At 42.2% G+C, this 23,274-nt stretch overlaps 2 protein-coding genes across 2 annotated transcripts in view; both read left to right on the forward strand.

Annotated features, from left to right (window-relative positions):
- Positions 1 to 4,048, forward strand: part of smc1b (structural maintenance of chromosomes 1B) — a 27,080-nt gene extending 23,032 nt beyond the window's left edge. The window contains exons 20-23 of the mRNA XM_048239553.1: positions 1 to 127; positions 1,813 to 1,882; positions 2,511 to 2,621; positions 3,444 to 4,048. The exon at positions 1 to 127 is cut by the window's left edge and continues 25 nt beyond it. Of these exons, the coding sequence (XP_048095510.1) occupies positions 1 to 127; positions 1,813 to 1,882; positions 2,511 to 2,621; positions 3,444 to 3,539 (404 nt within the window). The 3' untranslated portion in view covers positions 3,540 to 4,048. The remainder of the gene's footprint in view (positions 128 to 1,812; positions 1,883 to 2,510; positions 2,622 to 3,443) is intronic.
- An 812-nt stretch (positions 4,049 to 4,860) lies between these two features.
- On the forward strand, positions 4,861 to 16,599 carry LOC125292350 (E3 ubiquitin-protein ligase TRIM35-like). The gene is made up of 6 exons (XM_048239583.1): positions 4,861 to 5,519; positions 7,073 to 7,168; positions 7,285 to 7,515; positions 10,954 to 10,976; positions 11,064 to 11,182; positions 16,469 to 16,599. The coding sequence occupies exons 1-6, from the start codon at positions 5,124 to 5,126 to the stop codon at positions 16,567 to 16,569; spliced, it is 966 nt and encodes a 321-aa protein (XP_048095540.1). The 5' UTR covers positions 4,861 to 5,123; the 3' UTR covers positions 16,570 to 16,599.
- The last annotated feature ends 6,675 nt before the right edge of the window (positions 16,600 to 23,274 follow it).

Genomic DNA, 23,274 nt, shown 5'->3' on the forward strand with positions numbered 1-23,274 from the left:
ACGAGCCGTACCTGGACGGCATCAGCTACAACTGCGTGGCGCCGGGCAAGCGCTTCATGGCCATGGACAACCTGTCCGGCGGAGAGAAGGCCATCGCCGCCCTCGCACTCATCTTTGCCATCCACAGGTGGGGTCACACCTGGTTACAGGTGGGGTCACACCTGCTTACACCTGTCTCATGATTCCAAGAAGGGGGTTTAGCGGCTAACATTGGTAAGGCAACCCAAATAGAAGTGGTAAACCTCCTAATAGCAGAGCAACCCAAATAGAAGTGGTAAACCTCCTAATAGCAGAGCAACCCAAATAGAAGTGGTAAACCCCTGTGACTTCGTTCTCCTAACAAAATTAAGCCATAGGGCTCTTCTATCATGAGGTTCAGCACTTCCTCTGGGTTAACTTACCCATGTCTCTCACTTAACCACCTCAATACATACTGAATACATCCCTGGTCCATGATGAGCTCATAGATAGATACACTTGATGCCTCTTCATTTTAACCTGCATGTCGCTCAATGTTTAGGTGAAGGCCCAGATTATATACAGGGTTCCCACGGGTCATGGAATTTCTGGAATATCATGGAATTTTGGAAAGTTTTGGGGCAAAGTCATGGAATATCAGGGAATTTTATTGTAGCAGTTTAAAATTGACTTGCCAAAATACATTAAATAAATATAAATATATTTCCACACAGAATCAGTGGATGTCTGGTTATTAGCTTTAGTGCTTGCTTGAGTAGTTGTGGTTCATCCAACGTTTATTCAATGCTCATTTATTCATCTCTAAAAAGTGAGAGATTCTTGAAAATTACGTGGCTGCTCTGAAATATTTGGTAGGTATATTGTACCATTCATTATATAGTAAGTCATGGAAATATTTTTTTTTTTGTCATGGAAAGTCAGGGAAAAGTCATGAAATTGTACATTTGACTTTATGTCATGAAATTGTACATTTGACATTTTTAAAAGTATTCAAGCATAGTAACTGTTCACGTGTAGGACATGATTCCTAGTTTTTCATCGTGATTAACATGCGGATTAGGACTGAGGCAGAAACCCAGATTCTATGGATCATTTTTGTGCCATAAACACAAAATTCCACAAGAGGGAAAAGAAAGCAAAATGCCAGATCATCATATAGATTTTTTTCTCTTTGAGGACTATTTATTCACTTAAAAAATGTGCTATGAACGCCATATTTGTGTGAAACATTCTAGACAATTCTTACTCTCCAAGACTAGAGTTTTGATCAGATCAGAGTTCTTCTTGTGCTGATTTTACTGCGTGTAATTTGACTGGCTAAAGACACAGTGGGTGAAGTGCATGCATGCATTACCTGTGTTACGCCACACCTTATCTCTCCTGTGTTACACCACACCTTATATCTCCTGTGTTACACCACACCTTATCTCTCCATGGTTACACCACACCTTATCTCTCCTGTGTTACGCCACACCTGATCTCTACACCACACCTTATCTCTCCATGGTTACACCACACCTTATCTCTCCTGTGTTACGCCACACCTGATCTCTACACCACACCTTATATCTCCTGTGTTATACCACTCCTTATCTCTCCTGTGTTACACCACACCTTATCTCTCCTGTGTTACACCACACCTTATCTCTCCTGTGTTACACCACACCTTATCTCTCCATGGTTACACCACACCTTATCTCTCCTGTGTTACACCACACCTTATCTCTCCATGGTTACACCACACCTTATCTCTCCTGTGTTACACCACACCTTATCTCTCCTGTGTTATACCACTCCTTATCTCTACATCACACCTTATCTCTCCTGTGCTAGTTTCCGGCCTGCTCCTTTCTTTGTGCTAGACGAAGTGGACGCCGCGCTGGACAACACCAACATCGGCAAGGCAAGGCCCATTCATTCATTCATTCATTCATTCATTCATTCATTCTCTAGTTTGTATTCACACAAAGCATGACTAGTGTTCACAGTCTGGAGACAACTCATTTGCTAAGCCTGGCTTCCACATTTTCCGGCCAAATAAAATCTTAACTGTTTTTTTTTTTTTTACCTTTATTCTTTGAAATAATGTAAAATAAACCATGCCAGCCATCACATCCATGTTATGTATAATCGATCTGGATGAAGGTTAGGTACACCATGGCACCTATGAGTCACATAATAGCTTCTGAACCAATCATAGGGTAGAACAGTTGAAAGCGAGTTGGCCATATTCTCTCTATCTATGGATGTGGTGTGACCACAGAGTTTGGCCAATTTTGCCACGTTGGGTACCAACGTCAGATGACTACAGCTTAACCCTATGGGGCAAATATGCTATGTTGAAATAAATCTCTTATTTTCACCATTGTATAACAGGCATATAAATGTTATCATCACCGTTTGTCAATATACGTATATAAAAGGCCCTTACAGATATGTTAGTATCCAACATGGCGCCCATTTGAGTCCCTATTCTCTCGATCTACGGCTGTGCTGTGACCTGTGTTACACTGCCCCCTGGTGGTCTGCAGGTGACAGGGTTCATAAGAGAGCAGTGTCAGGAGAATTTCCAGGTGATCGTCATCTCACTCAAGGAGGAGTTCTACTCCAGAGCAGATGTACTGCTGGGAGTCTACTCTGAGGTAACACACACACACACACATTTTTACATTCACATTTATTCACATTTATTCATTTAGCAGACACATCCCGAGCAAATTACAGAAAGAGAATAACATTCAAGATACAGTGCAGAAGTAGTCTAAGAGCTGGGAATGGCTACTGTATATGTCAAAACTATTACTAGAGGATAAGAGTGCCGACTTTACACATTACAAATTCACACACAAACAAACACAAACACACACACACACATACTCCTGAGAAGACATACTGCACACACATATACAAACAAACACAAACACACACACACACCCTCCTGAGAAGACATACTGCTAGGGGTGTCATACTGTACACACACACACACACACACACACACACACACCCCTCCTGAGAAGACATACTGCTAGGGGTGTCATACTGTACACACACACACACACACAGACACACACACACACACACACAGACAAACACAAACACACACTCCTGAGAAGACATACTGCTAGGGGTGTCATACTCTACACACACACAAACAAACACACACACACACACGCACATCTGAGAAGACATACTGCTAGGGGTGTCATACTGTGTACACACACACCACACACACACAGACACACACCCTCCTGAGAAGACATACTGCTAGGGGTGTCCTACTGTACACACACACACACACACACACACACAGATGGGCGATTAAAGGATAACAAATTCTTTAGGTGTAAAGATATGCATGTGGTGTGGAGACATCATACCATTGTCCGAATCCCCAAACCACTAGCATGAAGAATTTAACATTTAACCCCTGAGGATGATTGAAATTGATGTCTGCTTATTCATAGTCTGGTGAGACCATCTCCAGCCGCGTGCTCTCCGTAGACCTCACGTCCTACCCCCTCACTGAGGAAACCCCCTCACAGAGAGACACAGAGATGTAGACATGGTGGGAGAGAGATGACAGAGAGAGAGATGGGAGAGTCAGGAGATGTAGACATCGACACCGAGAGATGGGAGAGTCAGGAGACGGAGACATCGACACCGAGAGATGGGAGAGTCAGGAGACGGAGACATCGACACCGAGAGATGGGAGAGTCTATATCAGGAGATGAGGTTATGGAGAGATTGATAGAAGGACCCAACGAGATGGAGAGAGTGCATCAGACAGAGATAAGGAGATGTTAGATGGAGATGAGAGAAACATTATAGGGGAGTTAGATGCTATGTTTAAAAGTTTGTTTGTGTTTTTTAAGATTTTTTGTCGATAGACGTGTGTCTGTTTGCACTGGATTTTACCTAAACTGTTTTTATTGAAATTGAATTGCACTGTCTTAACGGACAGATTTGATAGATTTTTACTAATTTTTAATTAGCAAGTAACATTTTAAACCCCACCCTCCCAAAATTGCACTTTCAGTTGTTTTGATGATGTTATTCGCACATAGTAATGTTGCAGACATCCCTGCTGAGAACACACACTATACACAACACACACTTTTTTTCTGATTATTTTGTCCAGTGGTCATTTTTTTGTTGTTTCAAATATGACTGTGCAATGCTGTTAACATCACACTACACACACTCTACACGCCACATTCATATGACTGTGCTGCTGTTAACATCACTGAGAACACACACTACACACACTCTTCATATGACTGTGCTGCTGTTAACACACCATCACACAACACACACAACATACACTCACACTCTACCACTGACTACTGTTACATCACACTACACACTGCTACTGTTACACACACCACATTCATATGACTGTGATGCTGTTTGTACTTAGTGTAACTGTATGTGTCTTTATAACTATAGCTCTATAATAATTAACCTTGTGCTAAAACTCTGTGCAAACAAAACAGTGTGATTAAATGGAATGCATGGACACCTTTATTTTGGACTGTTTTCTTTGTCCATTCTGATGCAAAAATTGCAATATAATATACTGAAACAGTTTATTTTCCTTTAGTAGTTAGGTATTTATGTGTCCAACTCTTGCCTGCCCACTTTAACCTGAATGTCAGGATCAAAGTCTGTGTGGGGAGAGTCTGTGTGTAATCCACTGTTCTGGAGTGAGTGTCTCTGTCAGGTTCAGTCAACGCCCACAACTGGAACTTTGAACTGAACTGCAGTGGAGTGGCAGCAGTGAACAAGGAACTGGTCTGGGAACTAAGACTGACCAATCAGAAATTGAGAATCTTTCTTTACCTTAGTCCCTCCCTTTCACTGGCTGCCACCAGAGCAGGAAGTGAAGTTGTGTGGCAGGTTGATTCTCTGTCCTAGACACTCTCATGCGGGTAACAGGAAACTTTGAACCCTCTTCAACAATATTTGAACCACTGAGGAAAACTTTTTGAAGCTGGTGAGGTTGAAAGTCTTTTGGATTAAAGTGTAAAACAGAGACGGGTTTGAGTTTATAATTGACACGTCTGCTCTGACTGCTGAAAGTGAAAGTGAAGCTGGTGAACCAGACTGAGGACAACAAACAGGAGAGACTTTACTGCAGAGACAAAATGGCTTCTAAACTGGAGGAGGATCTCACATGTCCTGTGTGCTGTGACATCTACAAGGATCCTGTCTTGGTGACCTGTTCTCACAGTGTGTGTAAAGCCTGTCTGCAGCAGTTCTGGGAGAGTAAAGGATCCAGAGAATGTCCCTACTGCAGGAGGAAGTGCTCAAAGGATTTATATCCTACTAACATGGCGTTAAGGAACCTGTGTGAGACCTTCTTACAGGAGAGAAGTCAGAGAGCTTCAGCAGGGTCTGTGGTGCTCTGCAGTCTGCACAGTGAGAAACTCAAGCTCTTCTGTCTGGAGGATAAACAGCCTGTGTGTTTTGTGTGTCAGGCATCAAAGAAACATAAAAATCACACATTCAGTCCCATAGATGAAGCAGCACAGGACCGTAAGGTAAGAATCTACTCTGGTAATACTGGTAGTGGGCTCTAAAAACACACATCTTGATCTGTGTGAAAGTCATGGCAGATGGTATTGTAATGCCTTTAATGCACCAGTAGATGGCACTCTACACCCTGCTGTTACAACTGATGAGTGTTGCGCAACATCCAGACCTCTGAGCTGAGAGACTCTGATTCTCTTCCTCACTCCCACTCTGTGTGTACAGCAGCAAACTCTCCTTAAACTTGCTCTAACAGAAAGTACAAGTTCATATCACCACTGTTTGCAAGTCCCTTGCAGTTATTATAGACTATGAGATGGGGTGTAATTAGCCTATGCACTACAATTTTACACAATTTTATTTATCCCTCCTGTTGTGTTCGTTTTATGTTTACTAGTTTTGTGTTCCTGGTCAAAAATGACCACTGCATTATAACTTGTTATAAATCCATAGTAGCACACATATTATCATCTATTGTTGTGATAGACCTTTGCATCAACTTGTGTTCTATTGGATATTCTTCCATTTGCTATTTATGGCCAGCAGGCCTCACTGACCTGAGCTCATGCATGTCAGAAAGGGGAAGATTCTATTGGGGAAAGGTTCCAGTGGGGGCTGGCATAGAAGCAAAGAGGGGGAGTGAGGGTGTGTTTGTGTGTGTGTTTTAATGTACAGAAGCATACAGTCCATCTGATCATAAGTTTGTGCCTAGATTCAATTTTATACACTGACCATTTTCTCACCCATTCATTTCTAATGGACGGTCATTTTTGACCAGAAATACACATGGATGTTCTAAAGTTAAATAAAACACTCAAATTGTTATAGAAATGATCAAAATATGTTGTGTGTGTTCAGATGCCCTGTGTTAACAAAGTCAAGGAGGCTCAAGGTAGTCAGAATAAGTTAACAATATTTTTGAGAGAAAATAATTATAAATCGGTCACATTTGACCGCGAACACAACAGGAGGGTTAAATCATTGAAATATACATTTTCCAACATTAATTATGCCTTATATACTGTATCTTAACATCTCTAATATCCCTTAATGTGCAACACCCATATACCTTTTCTACATGTTGTGTTGCCCCATGCCATCACCATATCAGTCCTGAATCTATGCACATATATATCTACATATTCCCTCACACACTCCCTACACATGCAGCAACTTGGTCAGAGACTTTCTAATGAGGAGACACAGCACTCAAAAAATCCTCCATAAAAATGCATGGGGTTAGTTTGTAACGCCAATAGCAGTTGTCTTCACATATCCCAGCCCTTCCGCAGAAAAAATGTCGACATGTGAATACATGGAGTCAATCATATGGTGTGTTTTGAAGACATCGTGGCAATCATGTGTTGTGAACTCGCTGCTGGAGCAAGATTGGTGTCGTGAAGCCTTGCACACGAGCATTTCTGCCGAATAGGATGCCCGATGAGTGCCCAAAAAGTCCCGCCGAGTGGAGGGACTTGCCTAAAAGGACTTTGACTTGGTTCCATAGTGCCAGTGTTGTAAGTGTACTGCAGTGTAGACTGAACATTATGCTCATTCATTCCAGGAGGAGCTCAAGATTCAACTGCAGCCCTTAATGAAGAAACTGAAGAACTTTGAAAAAGTTAAACTCATCTGTGACCAAACAGCAGCACATATTAAGGTGAGATCTGGATTATTTAATAAAGCAATTATATTTCTAATGTCATCATGTAAAAGCAAATCATTTCAAGAGTGATGATTGGATCAATAATTTTAGATTTTTTGATGTTTATTTAGACTCAGGCTCAACACACAGAGCGGCAGATCAAGGAGGACTTTGAGAAGCTTCACCAGTTTCTACGAGATGAAGAGGCAGTCAGGATAGCTGCACTGAGGGAGGAAGAGGAGCAGAAGAGTCAGATGATGAAGGAGAAGATTGAGAAGATGAGCAGAGAGATCTCATCTCTTTCAGACACAATCAGAGCCATAGAAGAGAAGATGGGATCTGATGACATCACATTCCTGCAGGTAGGAACCATCCGCCGTCTGTATAATGAAGTGTGTAAGATCTGGCTTAGTGATAAATTACTCTGGCTGTAATATTTTATGAATTTTGTGATGGATGAAAAGATCAGATTCAGCCTGTCAGATATAAAGTTTCTTTCAGGAGCATCAGTGTCAACACAGAAGCTCAACAGTTCAACATCAAACATTCACATTCATACCACATCATGGGTTGTGGAATCAGTTGGTGTTATTTTGGAGAGAGAAACACTAAAATGAGAGAGGCTGAATGAATATGGATCTGATCACATTATCATTGATGACTTCAGAACGTCATTACAGTTTTTCACAATCACTTAAACACTAAACTCCATTCTCTGAGCCAAATTCTCAGCTGCCTGAACACAGTTCTTGAAATGAAAATTTGGTATAGGGTAATCAGAAATAGTAGCCTGTATAGCACAGATGTCATATGTTAAACACACCTACTCAAAAATGATCACACATTTCAAATGATGTGACACAACCAATATAAGCTAGTTCAGAATGTAAACAGGTTGCTGAACAGTGCAGGTTCATATCAACAATGGACAGAAACTATCAGTAAGGCCTTCACAGTACATTGTAGGCTTTGGACTGCAATGTACTTCTCATTTACAGTACAGTGCCTGTCTTTTCCTGTATACAGTTTTTCCACAATTGCTAAAACACATTTTTGGAAACCTTCCACCCTTTTCTCAAAACTGTCAAGACAAACCCCCATTTTCAATACTTCATGTTTATTGGATAAACAGTAAATCTTCAGTCCACTGAATTCTGAAATCTTTTTGCTTTGTTTTGTTTCATAGATGCAAAATGCATTCACTGTATTGTAAACAACGACAATGTCTCCTGGAGCTAGATGAGCCCTGAACACTGTGTTTTACATTTTTTGATGCAGTGTCTAATGACTGCTCAGTAGTGTTTCATTTAGACTGCTTTGTGAGATGATACAAAGACAGTGTTTAGTTTTGAGCACAGATACAACTGTTTTGAAGGGATTGTTCTGTCACGATTCAGACAGACGACCACAATTGCGTCACACCAGAAAGTTTATTAAACTTAAGGGAAAAGGGAAGTAGGGAGTGAGTGAAGGCTCCAGGGGTTCCAGGGGTTACCGGGAATAACAGGGATACAGGGGTTCCGTCCAAAGTGCTGTGTCTGTGTCCCCCCAGTGGCAGCGATGCGTCCTATGACGCCGGTGGTGGGTGGTCCGGAAGTCCTGGGGGGGGAAACACAGACACAACAGGGCGGATGAAACGAGGCAGAAGTACAGTTCAAGGGAAATCCAAATTCGTAGTAGCAAGGCAGAAGGCTGGTTAGAGTTACCGGGATCGAAGAGTAGTCAGGAGTCAAATTCGCAGAAAGCAGGTCTGGTTTTCTGGGGCAGAAGAGTATCCAAGATTCAGGCAGGTCCGGGGTCACAAAACAAGAGTGCGCCAGAAGCGCGGGCAAACAGGTTCCGGGTGTGAGCCTTGCAGACGATCTGACAAAGGAGAGCTGAAAGACAGGGCTTTAAATACTGGGAGAGGTTAGTGGGTAATGCAGCGCAGCTGGCAGAGTAATTAGAGCAGAGCAGAGCAGGGACAGGTGGAGCTAGTTAGGCTGAGTAGAGAGAGTGGTGAGCAGAGTGGAAGATAATGGAAACCAATTAAGGTGGTAACCCGGTGGAGTGAGAGGGCTCATGACATGTTAAGTTTTTGCAGAGGTTAGCAAATGTTTTGGGAATGTAGTTTCTCTGTCTGATCTGAGGAGAAGGAGGAGGAGGATATCTTTGCAGTCAGTATCCTGTCAGCTGTCCAATGTCAGCAACAAAACAATGGGGTGGTGATGGTCTGGGAACTTGGCCAATCAGAGGTCAGAAGGTCGTGGTTGTACCGAGTTGCCCCTCTGCAGTGGGGTATACTACGAAGCCCGATTAGTGGGTTAGCGAGGTATGTTGCGCTCAAAGCCAGGGTATGCTGTGACACAAAAGTGGCTCTGTTTTAGCATCTCTGTATCACCATGGTGTCTTATACTGCCAACCAAACCTGGTCGGAACAGGTTATGTGCTAATTTATAGCTCAAATTGTGTAAAACTACTGCCTACTGACCAATCAGTTATCTTGAAACTAAGTTATCTCACGTGTAGGAGTGGGCGCTCCGCCTCTCCAAACATTTTGGATCTCACAGGCGCTTTAACAGTGTTGTTCGTGCAAATACACCACTATGGACGTGCATACCATACAACATCTGATGACAATCGATGTATTTGATGTTGTAGGCTAGACAGTAAAAATGACTGCAGTGTACCTAGATTACGCTATCGCTCATAAATGCGGAAGTAATCATTCTTGAATATAGGCGGTCTGTGCGTCTCCACGTTTCACGATTGGCCAACATCATCCCAACACCAAGAATGCGCACAGATCTAAGCTGAATGCTAGTTTGACAAATATATCACATAACTGCTGTCGTAGAATAATTTGTTAACACTTTATAATAACTACACACAATTCATAATTTATGAAGCCTTTGTTACTTATTAGTTAATGGTTTGTTAATCATTAGTAATTTCTTGTTCATGCATAATTTATCATCAGTAAAGCATTTGTTCACACAGTTATAAATGGTTTGTTCATAGTAAATAAGCCTATCCAAAAACTATGTTTGTAAGTACATGATTTATACTTAATAAATAATGAAACAACTTCCCAGTTTCCCATTATAAACCAATTGCAAACTATTACAAAATGCTTTGTTCATCATTTGTAAAGCATGGCACCTATGTTAATTCTCATAAATAAAGTATTTGTACACACACGCATCCCGTAACATAAACATAAACCCTTTCATCCCGACAACACAACAGCCGGCTAGTTTACACACATACATAACAAGTCACTCACCGGTGATTAACGCATAACATTAGGGAGCTTACCCAGTATCTTATCCGTACATTTCTCCCATAATGCACTGCATGAAGGTAAGCATAACAGTAACACATTTCCCTGTCAGCATGTCCGAGCCACGCTGGTTTGTTCATAGTAAATAAGCCTATATCTAAAATATGTTTATGAATTGTTAATACTTAAAATTATGCAATAATATTCTGTTGATGAAGTACTATTTCCATTATTTAACAGTTGTTACATACACATGCACTAATGATTAGTTAGGGTGAGGATACATATTTTATAAACGTGTGGATGTATTGGTGGATTGGTAGCATTATAGACAATCTGTTGTCCTCCCTGGTTAATTTCCTGTCTGTGTGCACTTTGGATAAAATCATCTGTTTAATAATCAGTTACTTGTTACTTTCAATCAAAAAATGAAAACCTTAAGCTTGACATGGAGGTGGGGGGGCAGGATTGTACAGTTTCCAAAATACCTAATTATAACAATAATGGCTGACATATTCTTTCTATTCTTATTTTTTAGAACTACAAGAGCACAGTGGAAAGGTGAGTGATCTGCCTCCTGTCTCTCTCTCTTCTCTGTGGTTCTGAACCCAAACCCACAGCAGCACTGACTCCTGAATGTTATTCCAGAGCCCAGTGCACACTGCAGGATCCAGAGAGGGTTTCAGGAGCTCTGATCAATGTGGCAAAGCACCTGGGCAACCTGAAGTTCAGAGTCTGGGAGAAGATGCAGGAGATTGTTCAGTACAGTGAGTAGCCTGCTGTTTCCACATAACCAAACACACATAAGCAATGTTAGGAATGAGGAGAGGATAGACTGCTACTGGAGTAGATGGTACAGTTACATTTGTCCAGGGCTTATTCTTCACACCTTCCTAAAAATGGTATTTTCGTATCAAACAGTTACAGTTTTTTCTGATTGCTTAAGCACATTTTTTGTAACTATGGCTTTTTTTGCAAAACTCTACACACAAATGGCAAAACCTCTCACCCAATCAGCAAAACATTGTAGTTCTCTTCCAAAAGCTAACACACCTTGCTTAACTCTTCACACCTTCGTAAAAATGGTGTTTTCGAATCTAACAGTAAACACAAGCCATCACAATAGTAAGCACACAATGTGCCAACAACACACTGATGGTATGAATAAAAAACACATCTGGCTTTTGCTTTCTCTGTGCACAAGGTAGACTATGTCAGTTTGAGGTCATACTTTTGTCATAGTTCTGTAAACATACAGGGATCCCAACTTCAAGTATTAGTGTTTATTTACACACATCAAAACAAACACAAGTGTGTTTTTCCAAGTCAAAACACAAAATAGCATTTCACTGAAACAAAACAAATCAGTCTACATCGGGTCGTCTCTCTCAAAATTCTGTCTACATCACATGCAATGTCCTAGTCCAAGGCACCGGGAAAAATATATTCTGGAATGCCGTATCCAGGCCTGACATGACAATATCCCCACATGTAGACTGTTTTTTTGTCTGTTTTTTTCTCTTCTCACTCTTCCTGCTCACTCCATTGTACCCATTGTACATTACCTGTGGCTTATCTATAGTGCTTAGGCTGATTGCAAAGTGAACTAATTATCTAAAACAGTTTTCACATGAGAAAGTGTGCCAGAGATTTGGCAAAATAGTGTACTGTAAATAATAGCCATTGTGCCTACAGTTGTGCAAAGTGTGTGTTACAAAATTGCAAACTGAGTGCAAAGCAGTGTTTGTGCTTTTAGTTTTGCGAACTCAGTGAGTGGTTTTGCCATTTGTGTGTAGAGTTTTGCAAAAAAAAGCCATAGTTACAAAAAATGTGTTTAAGCATTCAGAAAAAACTGTAACACAAGCCATCACATTGATAAGCACACAGTGTGTCAACTACACACTGATGGTATAAATAAAAACAAATCTGGCTTTTGCTTTCTCTTTGTACAAGGTAGGCTATGTCAGATTGAGGTAATACTTTTGTCATAGTTCTGTAAACATACAGGGATCCAAACATCAAGTATTGGTGTTAATTTACACACATCAAGTCGAAACACAAAATAGTAATTTCACTGAGACAAAAAAAAAAAATCAGTCTACATCGTGTCGTCTCTCCTGGGTCCAGCCACAACATTTTGCATCACATGCAATGTCCTGTAGTCCAAGGCTCCGGGAAAAATATCTTCTGGAATGCCGTATCCAGGCCTGACATGATGCCTGGTCAATATCCCCATAACAAAAGCCATCACATTGATCAAGCACACAATGTGTCAACTACACACTGATGGTATAAATAAAAACAAATCTGGCTTTTGCTTTCTCTTTGTACAAGGTAGGCTATGTCAGATTGAGGTAATACTTTTGTCATAGTTCTGTAAACATACAGGGATCCAAACATCAAGTATTGGTGTTCATTTACACACATCAAGTCGAAACACAAAATAGTAATTTCACTGAGACAAAAAAAAAAATCAGTCTACATCGTGTCGTCTCCCTGGGTCCAGCCACAACATTTTGCATCACATGCAATGTCCTGTAGTCCAAGGCTCCGGGAAAAATATCTTCTGGAATGCCGTATCCAGGCCTGACATGATGCCTGGTCAATATCCCCACATGCCTCCCCCATTGCCTGTAAAAGGGCTATGCGTTGAGAGGGAATGACGGTCCAGCGGCAGGCAGAGAAGAACTCTTCAATTGGATTCAAGAATGGAGAGTTTGGGGGGAAGTTGAGTGCAGTGAAGATGGGGAGTATGGGGGAAGTTGAGTGCAGTGAAGAGCGGGTGTTCTGTAAACCAGTTGCGGACCAAAGCTGCCCTATGGAAGCTAACATTGTCCCATATGATGACGTATCTGGTCTGCTCTGGTCTCTGAACATTAGTGAGCATGTCATGTAAGGTGTCCAGGAATGTAATGTGTGCAGTGTTATATGGGCCTAGGGTTGCATGATGGTGAACAACACCATTTTGACTGCTGCACACATACGTAGTTATGTTACCACCACGTTGTCCTGGGACTTTGATTAGGCTAACACCCTCTGGCATTTTTGAGTAAAAGTTGGTAAACAGACTATTCTAGGGGTATTTTTCTGCTGAATCCATTTTTGCTGTTTGCTAAGATACTTGTATGTTACAATGATAAGTGCATTATTTCTCATTGTAGTCATGAAAATATCTGTTTTATCCTTATATTTCAAATGGACAAACTGAATATCTAAAATGTGAGAGTCATGTTTGGAGTCAGGGTTAGGTCTGAGGAGTGGGTGGGTGTTTGCAGGAAGCCTGGGGCCCAGGGCAGCACTAATTTTTGTTGATTTCTCTTCGCTTTTAATTGTATACAACCTCATATTTTAGCAGATAGGCTTGCAAAGATTCACAACATTAATTTAGGGCTAATAGCATGGCTGGTTGACTTTTTAACTTTCAGATCTCAAAGGGTGAAGTTAATAACGTTTTCTCTGATGCCCTATTATCTTCCACTGGATCACCCCAGGGTTGTGTCTCTCTCCACTTCTGTTTGTTTTATATACTAATGAAAGTCAATCTCACCATGAGGGCAGACATGTGCTGAAATTTGCGGACGACTCTGTCACTGTCTCTTTACTTAAGGACAATGACATTGACCATGGGCCAGTGGTGAGTGATGTCAGCACATGGTGCAATGACTCCTTTTTAAACATACATGTGACAAAGACAAAGGAAATGATCATTGATTTTAGGAAACATCACCCCCCTCTTCCCCCTGCAGTCATAACTGGGCATCCTCCAACCCCCCTCTAATCTCCCTCACCCTCCCTATTCACCCCCCTCTTCCCCCTGCAGTCATAAATGGGCAGTCTGTTGAAAGGGTTGAGGAGTACAAATACTTAGGGATAAAAATGGTCAGTGAATTAAATGTTGAGTCGCAATGCGACACGGTATGTTCCAAAGCCCACCAGCGTATGCACTTTTTTAGGAAACTGAGGAACTTTAACATTGATCCTACTTTTATGAGGATGTTCTACACCTGTTTTATTGAGTCTGTTTTAACCTTTTCTTTTATTAGCTGGCCATTGTCTATAAAAAAACAGACTGGAGAGCATTGTTAAAGTATGTAGTAAGATTGCTGGCACTAATTTTACTGACCTCCACCATATCTTTAACACCAGAACGACCAGGAAAGCTTATTTGGTTGTTGCGGACCCCAGACACCCCCTGTTTGGGGAGTTTAGATTCCTCCCCTCAGGGCGGAGGTATACAATGCCAAGATGTAGGACAAGGTTTAAGAATTCATTTGTCCCCACTGCCATTTCCCTGATTAACAAATATTTTTTAAACTACTATTTATACTTATATTTAAGATAGCCTTGTTTATTTATTTGTCTCTGTATGTGTCTTAAATGTTACTTGTCTCAGTATGTGTCTTACATGTTTTGATGTGTATGTCTTGTAGGATGTCATATGGCATATTTGTACTGGCTGTTAAAACCAATTGCCCCTCGGGGAAATTAAAGTTTCCTTACCTTACTTACTAGGGTTAGGTGGGAGCTGGGCTAATGCTGGAGTCAATGTGAGGGTTAGGGTGGGGACAGTGGAGAGGGTGGGTGTCTGCATGCTGCCAAGGGCCTGGTAGAGCTCTACAGGGCAGCCCTGGGGTCAGAAGACAGCCTGGGCCTATGCTGGAGTCAGTGTTAGGCTGGGCCTATGCTGGAGTCAGTGTTAGGCTGGGCCTATGCTGGAGTCAGTGTTAGGCTGGGGGTGAAGAGAGTGGTAAGGGTGGGTGTGTGCATGCTGCCCAGGGCCTAGCAGAGCTCTGTGTTGTTGTGATCATATTGGAGAATCTTGTGCATTACCAGGGCTTAAATACCATTGTTGTTTTATTAGAATCCGTGTGTGTGTGTGTGTGTGTGTGTGTGTGTGTGTGTGTGTGTGTGTGTGTGTGTGTGTGTGTGTGTGTGTGTGAGAGAGAGAGACCAGTGTTAGTATATCTGATCAGAGAGAGGTAGTGTGTCTGTGTGTGTGTGTGTGTGTGTGTGTGTGTGTGTGTGTGTGTGTGTGTGTGTGTGTAGATAGATAGATAGATAGATAGATAGATAGGTCTCAGCAGCATACATACAACACAAACACATTCTTTAACAGCAGAAAGAGTAATTAAAGTATATAATATAAAACACAACTAAGCAGTAAGGACAGTAGAAGATAAAGAATATGCTAAATATACTAAAATACAAATTATACTCACACTTAATACAATGTGTGTTTTGTTTGTGTTTGTGTTTGTGTGTGTGTGTGTGTGTGTGTGTGTGTGAAGAGACCAGTGTTAGTATATCTGATCAGAGAGAGGTAGTGTGTTTGTGTGTGTGTGTGTGTGTGTGTGTGTGAGTGTGTGTGTGTGTGTGTGTGTGTGTGTGTGTGTGTGTGTGACCAGTGCAAGTATATCATCAGAGAGAGGTAGTGTGTGTGTGTGTATGTTTGTGCTGTGTGTTTTGTGTTTGTGTGTGTGTGTTTGTGTATGTTTGTGTGTGTGTGTGTTTGTGTGTGTATGTTTGTGTGTGTGTTTGTGTGTGTGTATGTTTGTGCTGTGTGTGTGTGTGTGTATGTTTGTGCTGTGTGTGTTTGTTGTGTGTGTGTGTGTGTGTGTGTGTGTGTTTGTGTGTGTGTGTTTGTGTGAGAAAGAGAGAGAGGGAGAGACCAGTGTTAGTACTGTATATCTGATCAGAGAGAGGTAGTGTGTGGGGCTGTGTGTGTGTGTGTGTGTGTATGTGTATGTATGTGTATGTGTATGTGTATGTGTATGTGTGTGTGTGTTCAGTGCTAGTATATGTGATCACATTGTGGTAGTGTGTGGGTGTGTGTTTGTGCTTGGGTGTGTGTGTGTGTGTGTGTGTGTATGAGATGTCACTCCTCATCATTCCACTAACATCCCTTCTCTCTGTGATCAGAGTGTGTGTGTGATGTGATCAGAGTGCTAGTGTGTGTGTGTGTAATTGAAGATTGTGGTAGTGTGTGTGTCATTCACATCCTCATCACACATCACTCAGTGTTCAGCTCATGTGTGTGTTCTTTCTCTCTGCAGCTCCTGTGACTCTGGATCCCAACACTGCACACCCAGATCTCATCCTGTCTGAGGATCTGACCAGTGTGAGATGGGGTGATGAGAGAGCAGCAGCTTCCTGATAACCCAGAGAGATTTGATAGGTATGCCAGTGTCCTGGGCTCTGCTTTAACTCTATGCTGAGTCAGTGTTAGGCTGGGCTATGCTGGAGTCAGTGTTAGGCTGGGCTATGCTGGAGTCAGTGTTAGGCTGGGCTATGCTGGAGTCAGTGTTAGGCTGGGCTATGCTGGAGTCAGTGTTAGGCTGGGCTATGCTGGAGTCAGTGTTAGGCTGGGCTATGCTGGAGTCAGTGTTAGGCTGGGCTATGCTGGAGTCAGTGTTAGGCTGGGCCTATGCTGGAGTCAGTGTTAGGCTGGGCTATGCTGGAGTCAGTGTTAGGCTGGGCCTATGCTGGAGTCAGTGTTAGGCTGGGCCTATGCTGGAGTCAGTGTTAGGCTGGGCTATGCTGGAGTCAGTGTTACTGTAGGCTGGGCCTATGCTGGAGTCAGTGTTAGGCTGGGCCTATGCTGGAGTCAGTGTTAGGCTGGGCCTATGCTGGAGTCAGTGTTAGGCTGGGCCTATGCTGGAGTCAGTGTTAGGCTGGGCCTATGCTGGAGTCAGTGTTAGGCTGGGCCTGGGACTCACTGCTGGGATGTGGAGGTTGGAGAGAGCACATGGTGGGATGTGGGTGTGAAGGCAGAGTCAGCCCAGAGGAAGGGAAACTATGGCTATGTGAGTGGAGAGTGGCGTGTGTGGTATAAAGATGGTAAATATGCAGCAGGTGCTCCACCACAGCCCCCCACTCTCCTCACAGTGCAGCAGAAACTCCAGAGGATCAGAGTGCAGCTGGACTGGGACAGAGGAGAGCTGTCATTCTCTGACCCTGATAATAACACACACCTACACACTCTCACACACACTTTCACTGGGAGAGTGTTTCCATACTTTTGGACCAACAGAGATGTTCCTCTGGTTATCTTACCAGTGAAGGCCTCAGTAAGACTAGAGCAGCACAGTTTATAGAAAGCAAAAAAGAAAGTATGTAAACGAAACAATACTGATGTGAACATCAAAATGTAACGTTGTGCTAATGCTCACCTCCAACCTCACCTCATGTAACCTGTCTGCTTCATCATAGTACAATTTGGTAGTGTGTGGTAGTGCATGTGGTTGGAGAGTTGTGTTGTGTGGTAATATGTGTGATCAGAGAGTGGTTGTGTGTGCACCTGTATGTGTGTGTGTGCGTGTGTGTGTGTGTGCGCGTGCGTGTCGTGTGTGTGCGCGTGCGTGTGTGTGTGCATGTGTGGTGTGCAATCCGATAATTGTGGTATTGGACCAAAGTTAGTTTTAAATGTGTGACAACCTAATAAATCATTAACCATCCCAATTATGTGACTGTAATATCATTTCTAAATTAGTTCACTATTTTCAATCATATGACCCCTCTGTCTTACATCATGTCATAGAATGTACATTTGTAAACCTGTTTGACATTTTAGAATACTACACTACTATTACACTATTTAGCACTATTGGCACACAGACTCCCCATGAACAGAATTAATCAACTTTACCATACGCCTTTAGAAATGACAGTGATTTCACACACTTTTGACATTTTCACTTAATATTCAATGCTAATGTATCCAACCGTGGAAATGAGAATGTCAATATTTGTCACAGCACAACGATAAGATTCATTATAAATGTACATGATGCCTTTCAGAATATGGTCCAGCAACTGAAGCTAATTGCATGATACCAAACAGCTCCTCCTGGTGGCAGAATTTTATATCAGTAACAGTTTTCATGGAGAGCATTTGAATTTACATACTGAAATGTCACTTTAAATATTTAAAAAAAAAAACTCTAAAACACAATGAATGTAAATTAAAATGAATAATGATGTGATTTTTTAAAAAATACTATACCGTATAATATGATTAAATTAAATTAATATATAAATGTGGAGATCAGATCTGAATCTAAAATGAATTGCTATCATTGTGTTAGATGAGTGCTGTGAATTAAAGAATGTCATATCTCATGTTCAGTAATTGCTTAATGGTGTGTGTGTGTGTGTGTGTGTGTGATCAGACAGTGATCTTGAATTAATATCAGGAATGTGAAGGCAGGTGGTCTGTGTTCTGTCAGTCAGTCCTATCTCTATGGAACCTAAGCCTCACAAACAAACAAGCAAACATGAAATAACATATTGACGTAATGATGTAGTACAACAAACGGGATTCTTCACACACACACACACACACACACATGGTTCGAATTACGGGGATATTGGGGGGGTCCGACCCCCCTAGATGAGACTTAGACCCTCCCAAAAGGGATGAAAATAATAGTTTGAGGGGTAAAAAAAAAAAAAAAAAAGTATGTTATTCAATATTGCACGTAATTAAATGCAGTATTACCATCACATACCAACAATTCAGGATATAATCTAATGAAATACGATTTTCAAACCCTCACCCCCATTGGGCTGTTCCATTTCTCTGGTACGTTCAGACTGTGTTCGTTGCTATAATATAATACTGACGAATTAAAACAAATACAGTGTAGGCTGCAAAAGCCTGATATACGAATCGGTTAACAAGCGCACATTATATGAATTGCCTACTAGAATTGCCTAGGCTAAACAACGGAAGATATTTGTTGTTTTTCCAACCGTGAACAAGTCATTTTTTTTTTATTTGCTTGATGTTTGTTTTGCTTAGGCTATCCAAGAAAAACGAATCAAATGAACCAAAGGCAGGCCTTGTTTTAGGCTAGGTGAACTTGGCTATTAAACGGGAGACTTTCTGTGGCCCATCTGTAAACAATTCTGGGTCTTAAATTTAAGTTGTATGTTTGCCATATCCGTGCTATTGGTCTGTATGCGTTTCCATGTTTGCATTGCACTGCTATACCAAAAAATATTTTTTGACTGTGGCGCGCAATTTTATGCATGGGGCGCACCTTGAAACAGTGTTAACCCAAATTCAACCCTTGCCATAACGTGTAAGGTATATTGTGCTTGCTAGTATGACTAGTTTCTTTTAACTCTTTTGACCTATATTTTGAAGGAAAATTGACTGTGAACCACAAGTGTGAAATCATGTGTAAGCCTATATAAAATGGAGAGTGACGTCACCAGTTGAAATAGCTGTACCCCCGAAGCTCACAGTATAATTCGAACACTGCAGAAAAGCGCTACGCACAAATTGAAAAGGAGGCGCTGGCGGTAACGTGGGCGTATGTAAGACTAACATCTTACCTGCAAGGGCTGCACTTCACTCTTCAGAATGACCATAAGCCCTCGGTTCCTCTGTTGCAGGGACGGATCATGGCTTGTGCCAAGTGTGCACGTGCACAGGGGCCCTTAGCCAATGGGGGGCCTCGGATTAAAAAAAAAAAAAAAAAAAAAAAGATTATGCCCGGTGCTTCTGTCTGTTAATTTGCGGCACAACTGAATGGTGTTATGGAACCGCGGACCAAAAGAAAAATAAACTAAATGTTTTCCTGATCAATAAATACTACTTAATTCATAAAATATAGAGGCAATATCCAACTTTGTTTTAGTGACTGCTGAAAATTAGAACACTTGCCTAAAAATCCATTTTTCTTTTGTTTTCTTGAAGTACAGAGCATGCATCCATTTTATGGTGGGTACTTGTAAATTACCATTGTCAACATAGTGCATAGAAATAAAAACAACAACATTTTACTTCATCTAGTGATTAGTTTGTGAAATATAGGAGGGGGGGCGTTTTACCCCAAGGGGCGTTTTCCCCCACTCTACCCTAACATTAGGTGGAAGTGGTAGGCTATGAGTGCTCATTCAATGTGTGTGCGTGTTTGCGAAAGTGAAACTGACAAACTGAACCACTCGTGGGTAGGTGAATGAAGTGGATTCCTGCAATGTTCATGAAAACAGCATAGCGATTGGATAGCCTAATAAATCGCAAATTGTTGTAGGCCTAACAGTAGCTTATATCGTAGCAAATAGCCTATGGCGATGCCGATGACAGATTTAAAATAGGCCTACGTTTATTTCACTCGTCTCGCTGGAGTGAGCGCATAATGTGGTCTGTTGCGCAAAGAAATTAATTAGGGAGATGATCTGCATCTCCATTTACCAAACACTATAGTTTTGCTAACATCTCCACTGTTAACGTGAAATATGTCTGCATGCAAGGTAGTGTCAAGCAGCAATGAAGTGAAAACCTTATCATTCAGGTACAGCCAATGTTCACGTCACCTGAGTCAGACAGAAAATGGGCCCTGCTTGCTCTGTTAAAGTTTGTATATCCCTTCCAAACTGCGTTAAAAGGGTGTATTTATTTAACAGCCAGAATTTCGACATTTTCCCGGGAGAGACACCCCGACCCGAACACCCCGATCAGCAGCACCTCTCACAAAATACCATCAACGTCCCGTAATATGATCAGCAGCACCTCTCACAAAATACCATCAACGTCCCGGTCCGTCAGAAATATGTTGTCCGGTTCGTTTAATGAAAAAGGTTGGGAACCCCTGCTGTAGACTGTTTGCACAGCAAAGGGAGATTAAAACCTAATAATAAAAACAGCTGCTGGAATTCATTTCTGTGTGGACCTGAGTTATAATATATGACATAATGTACTACATTTTCATTGTGTGAAATTGTGCACCAGCCTGCACAGCGACAGCAAAGAGAGACGCACTGGCTGCACGCGCACGTCACGTGCACGCGCGCATCGCGGGGGTGGGGGTTTTGATATTGTGCACAGGGGGCAATATCTGTTTAATCCGTCCCTGCTTTGTTGAGCACCAGAGGTTTAGATGACCTCCCTCCTAGAGTTTCAAGATTTCGACTGAGACTCCTCAGGTATGATTATGACATTGTTCACGTGCCAGGCAAGAACCTCATCACTGCCGATACATTGTCCAGAGTTTCACTAAGTGACACTCCATCTGCCGACGACCTACAGCTTGGATGCTGTTGAGTCTTCACTTCCTGCTACGGACACAAGGCTGGCAGAAATTAAGAAAGTACAACAAACTGATGAGACTTGCAAAACGGTGGCACACTACTGTCAAACAGCATGGCCACAGAGACACAGATTGAGTTCAGGGATTGCACCCTACTGGCAAGTCAGAGCAGAGCTGTATCTCGCTGGAGACCTTCTGATGCAAGATGAGAGGATAGTCGTCCCTCAGACACTCAAAGGGGAAATAATGCACAAACTCCATGAAGGTCACCAGGGATCTCCAAATGCCGTGCCAGAGCTCAAACATCTGTATGGTGGCCAGGTATCTCTGCACAAATTCGAGAGACAGTAGACAGATGTGAAATGTGTCAGAGATACAGAACACAGTACAGAGAGCCACTCATACAGTCCCAAGTCCCAAGTTTGAGTGGGCAACAAGACCTACCTGCTCATCATAGATCACTTCTGGCGATATATAGAGATCGCTGAGCTCAGAGTCACATCATCTGAGGCTACTGTTCGTGCTGTGAAGGAGGCTTTTGCACATCATGGATATCCAGAGACTGTTGTATCCGGCAACAGGCCACAGTTCTCTTCAGAGACATTCAGAACATTTGCCAAAGAGAGCTGCTTTGCACACGTCACCAGCAGCCCTCGCTACCCACAAGTGAATGGCGAGGCTGAACGAGCAGTGCAGACAGTCAAGCGTCTTTGGAGTAAGCACACTGACCACACTAGAGCACTTTTAGCATACAGAGCCACACCATTAGAACATGGATACTCACCTGCACAGTTACTAATGGGAAGAAACCTGCGCACATCCCTACCTCAGTCTTCAAGTCAGCTCACACCAAAATGGCCTGACCTAGGCGTTTCGCAGAAAGATGAGGAAGGAAGGCGTTTAAGCAAATAACACACTACAATCTTCGCCACCGGTCCAGAACACTTCAAGAGCTCACCTCAGGACAGAATGTGTGGATCACCACAGAGAAAGCTCCTGGGACTGTTCTAGGAACTGCGAACATGCCAAGGTCATACTTGGTAGAAACACAGGGGGGTTGCTCAGGTTGCCCGGGCAACTGCCCATATGCCCTTCTAGACTCACGTTGCCCTTCCGAGGGGAAAAATAAATAAAAAAAATAAACCGTAGGCCTACAGCACGCGACCGGCACCTGAGCTGAGCCTGCATTAGCGGCCCTAGAAGGAGACTGTCGCGAAACCACATTGTCGGAAAAGGTGAGTTTGTGATGTATAACAAACGAACGATCATCATCATGAAGTTTTACGAAATGAATTAAAATCTTCATAAATCCAGGCTGAGTTTGCCACGTTTAGCCTAAATAATCAGACAGATAGCTTGCAGACAAGCAGCCCGTTATCACATAGCCAGGCTGCTATTGTTTTGGCATTAGACAAACTAAGCATGTCTGCTGATAGTTAGTTTCTCACATTTTGTTTTAGCTAGTAGAATGAGTGATGGAAGTAATGCATCACATTAATTATTTTATTCAAAATGGTTAAATGCCTAAATCCTATCACTATTTTGGGCATTGTTTGAAGCCAAGATGCCCACTGAAAAGAGGCGGATTGCAGAGGGAGAGACAACTCAGGGAGGCAGCAAAGGACAGCACATCACTGCAGTGTTGGCTGCGAAAAAGCCAACCAGCAGGTGAGACAGAGACTTTACACTGTGATAAAGATGACATGACACTGTGTAAGCGAATTGTTTCATAATTACATTACATTTCAGATGAGGAGCAGTCACAAGCCTCCAGACTATCTGAGGAAAATGTGGACTAGGAAGAGGCACTTAGGGCAGGTAGG

Source organism: Alosa alosa, chromosome 3 (assembly GCF_017589495.1).
Source record: "Alosa alosa isolate M-15738 ecotype Scorff River chromosome 3, AALO_Geno_1.1, whole genome shotgun sequence".
Taxonomy (NCBI): Eukaryota; Metazoa; Chordata; class Actinopteri; order Clupeiformes; family Clupeidae; genus Alosa; species Alosa alosa.

Excerpts from the sequence above, each read along its gene's own strand:
- LOC125292350 (XM_048239583.1), top strand. The coding sequence starts at position 5,124 with ATGGCTTCTAAACTGGAGGAGGATCTCACATGTCCTGTGTGCTGTGAC. Across the intron at positions 7,516-10,953 it reads ATGACATCACATTCCTGCAG|AACTACAAGAGCACAGTGGA; the intron begins GTAGGAACCATC and ends CTTATTTTTTAG. Across the intron at positions 10,977-11,063 it reads TACAAGAGCACAGTGGAAAG|AGCCCAGTGCACACTGCAGG; the intron begins GTGAGTGATCTG and ends ATGTTATTCCAG.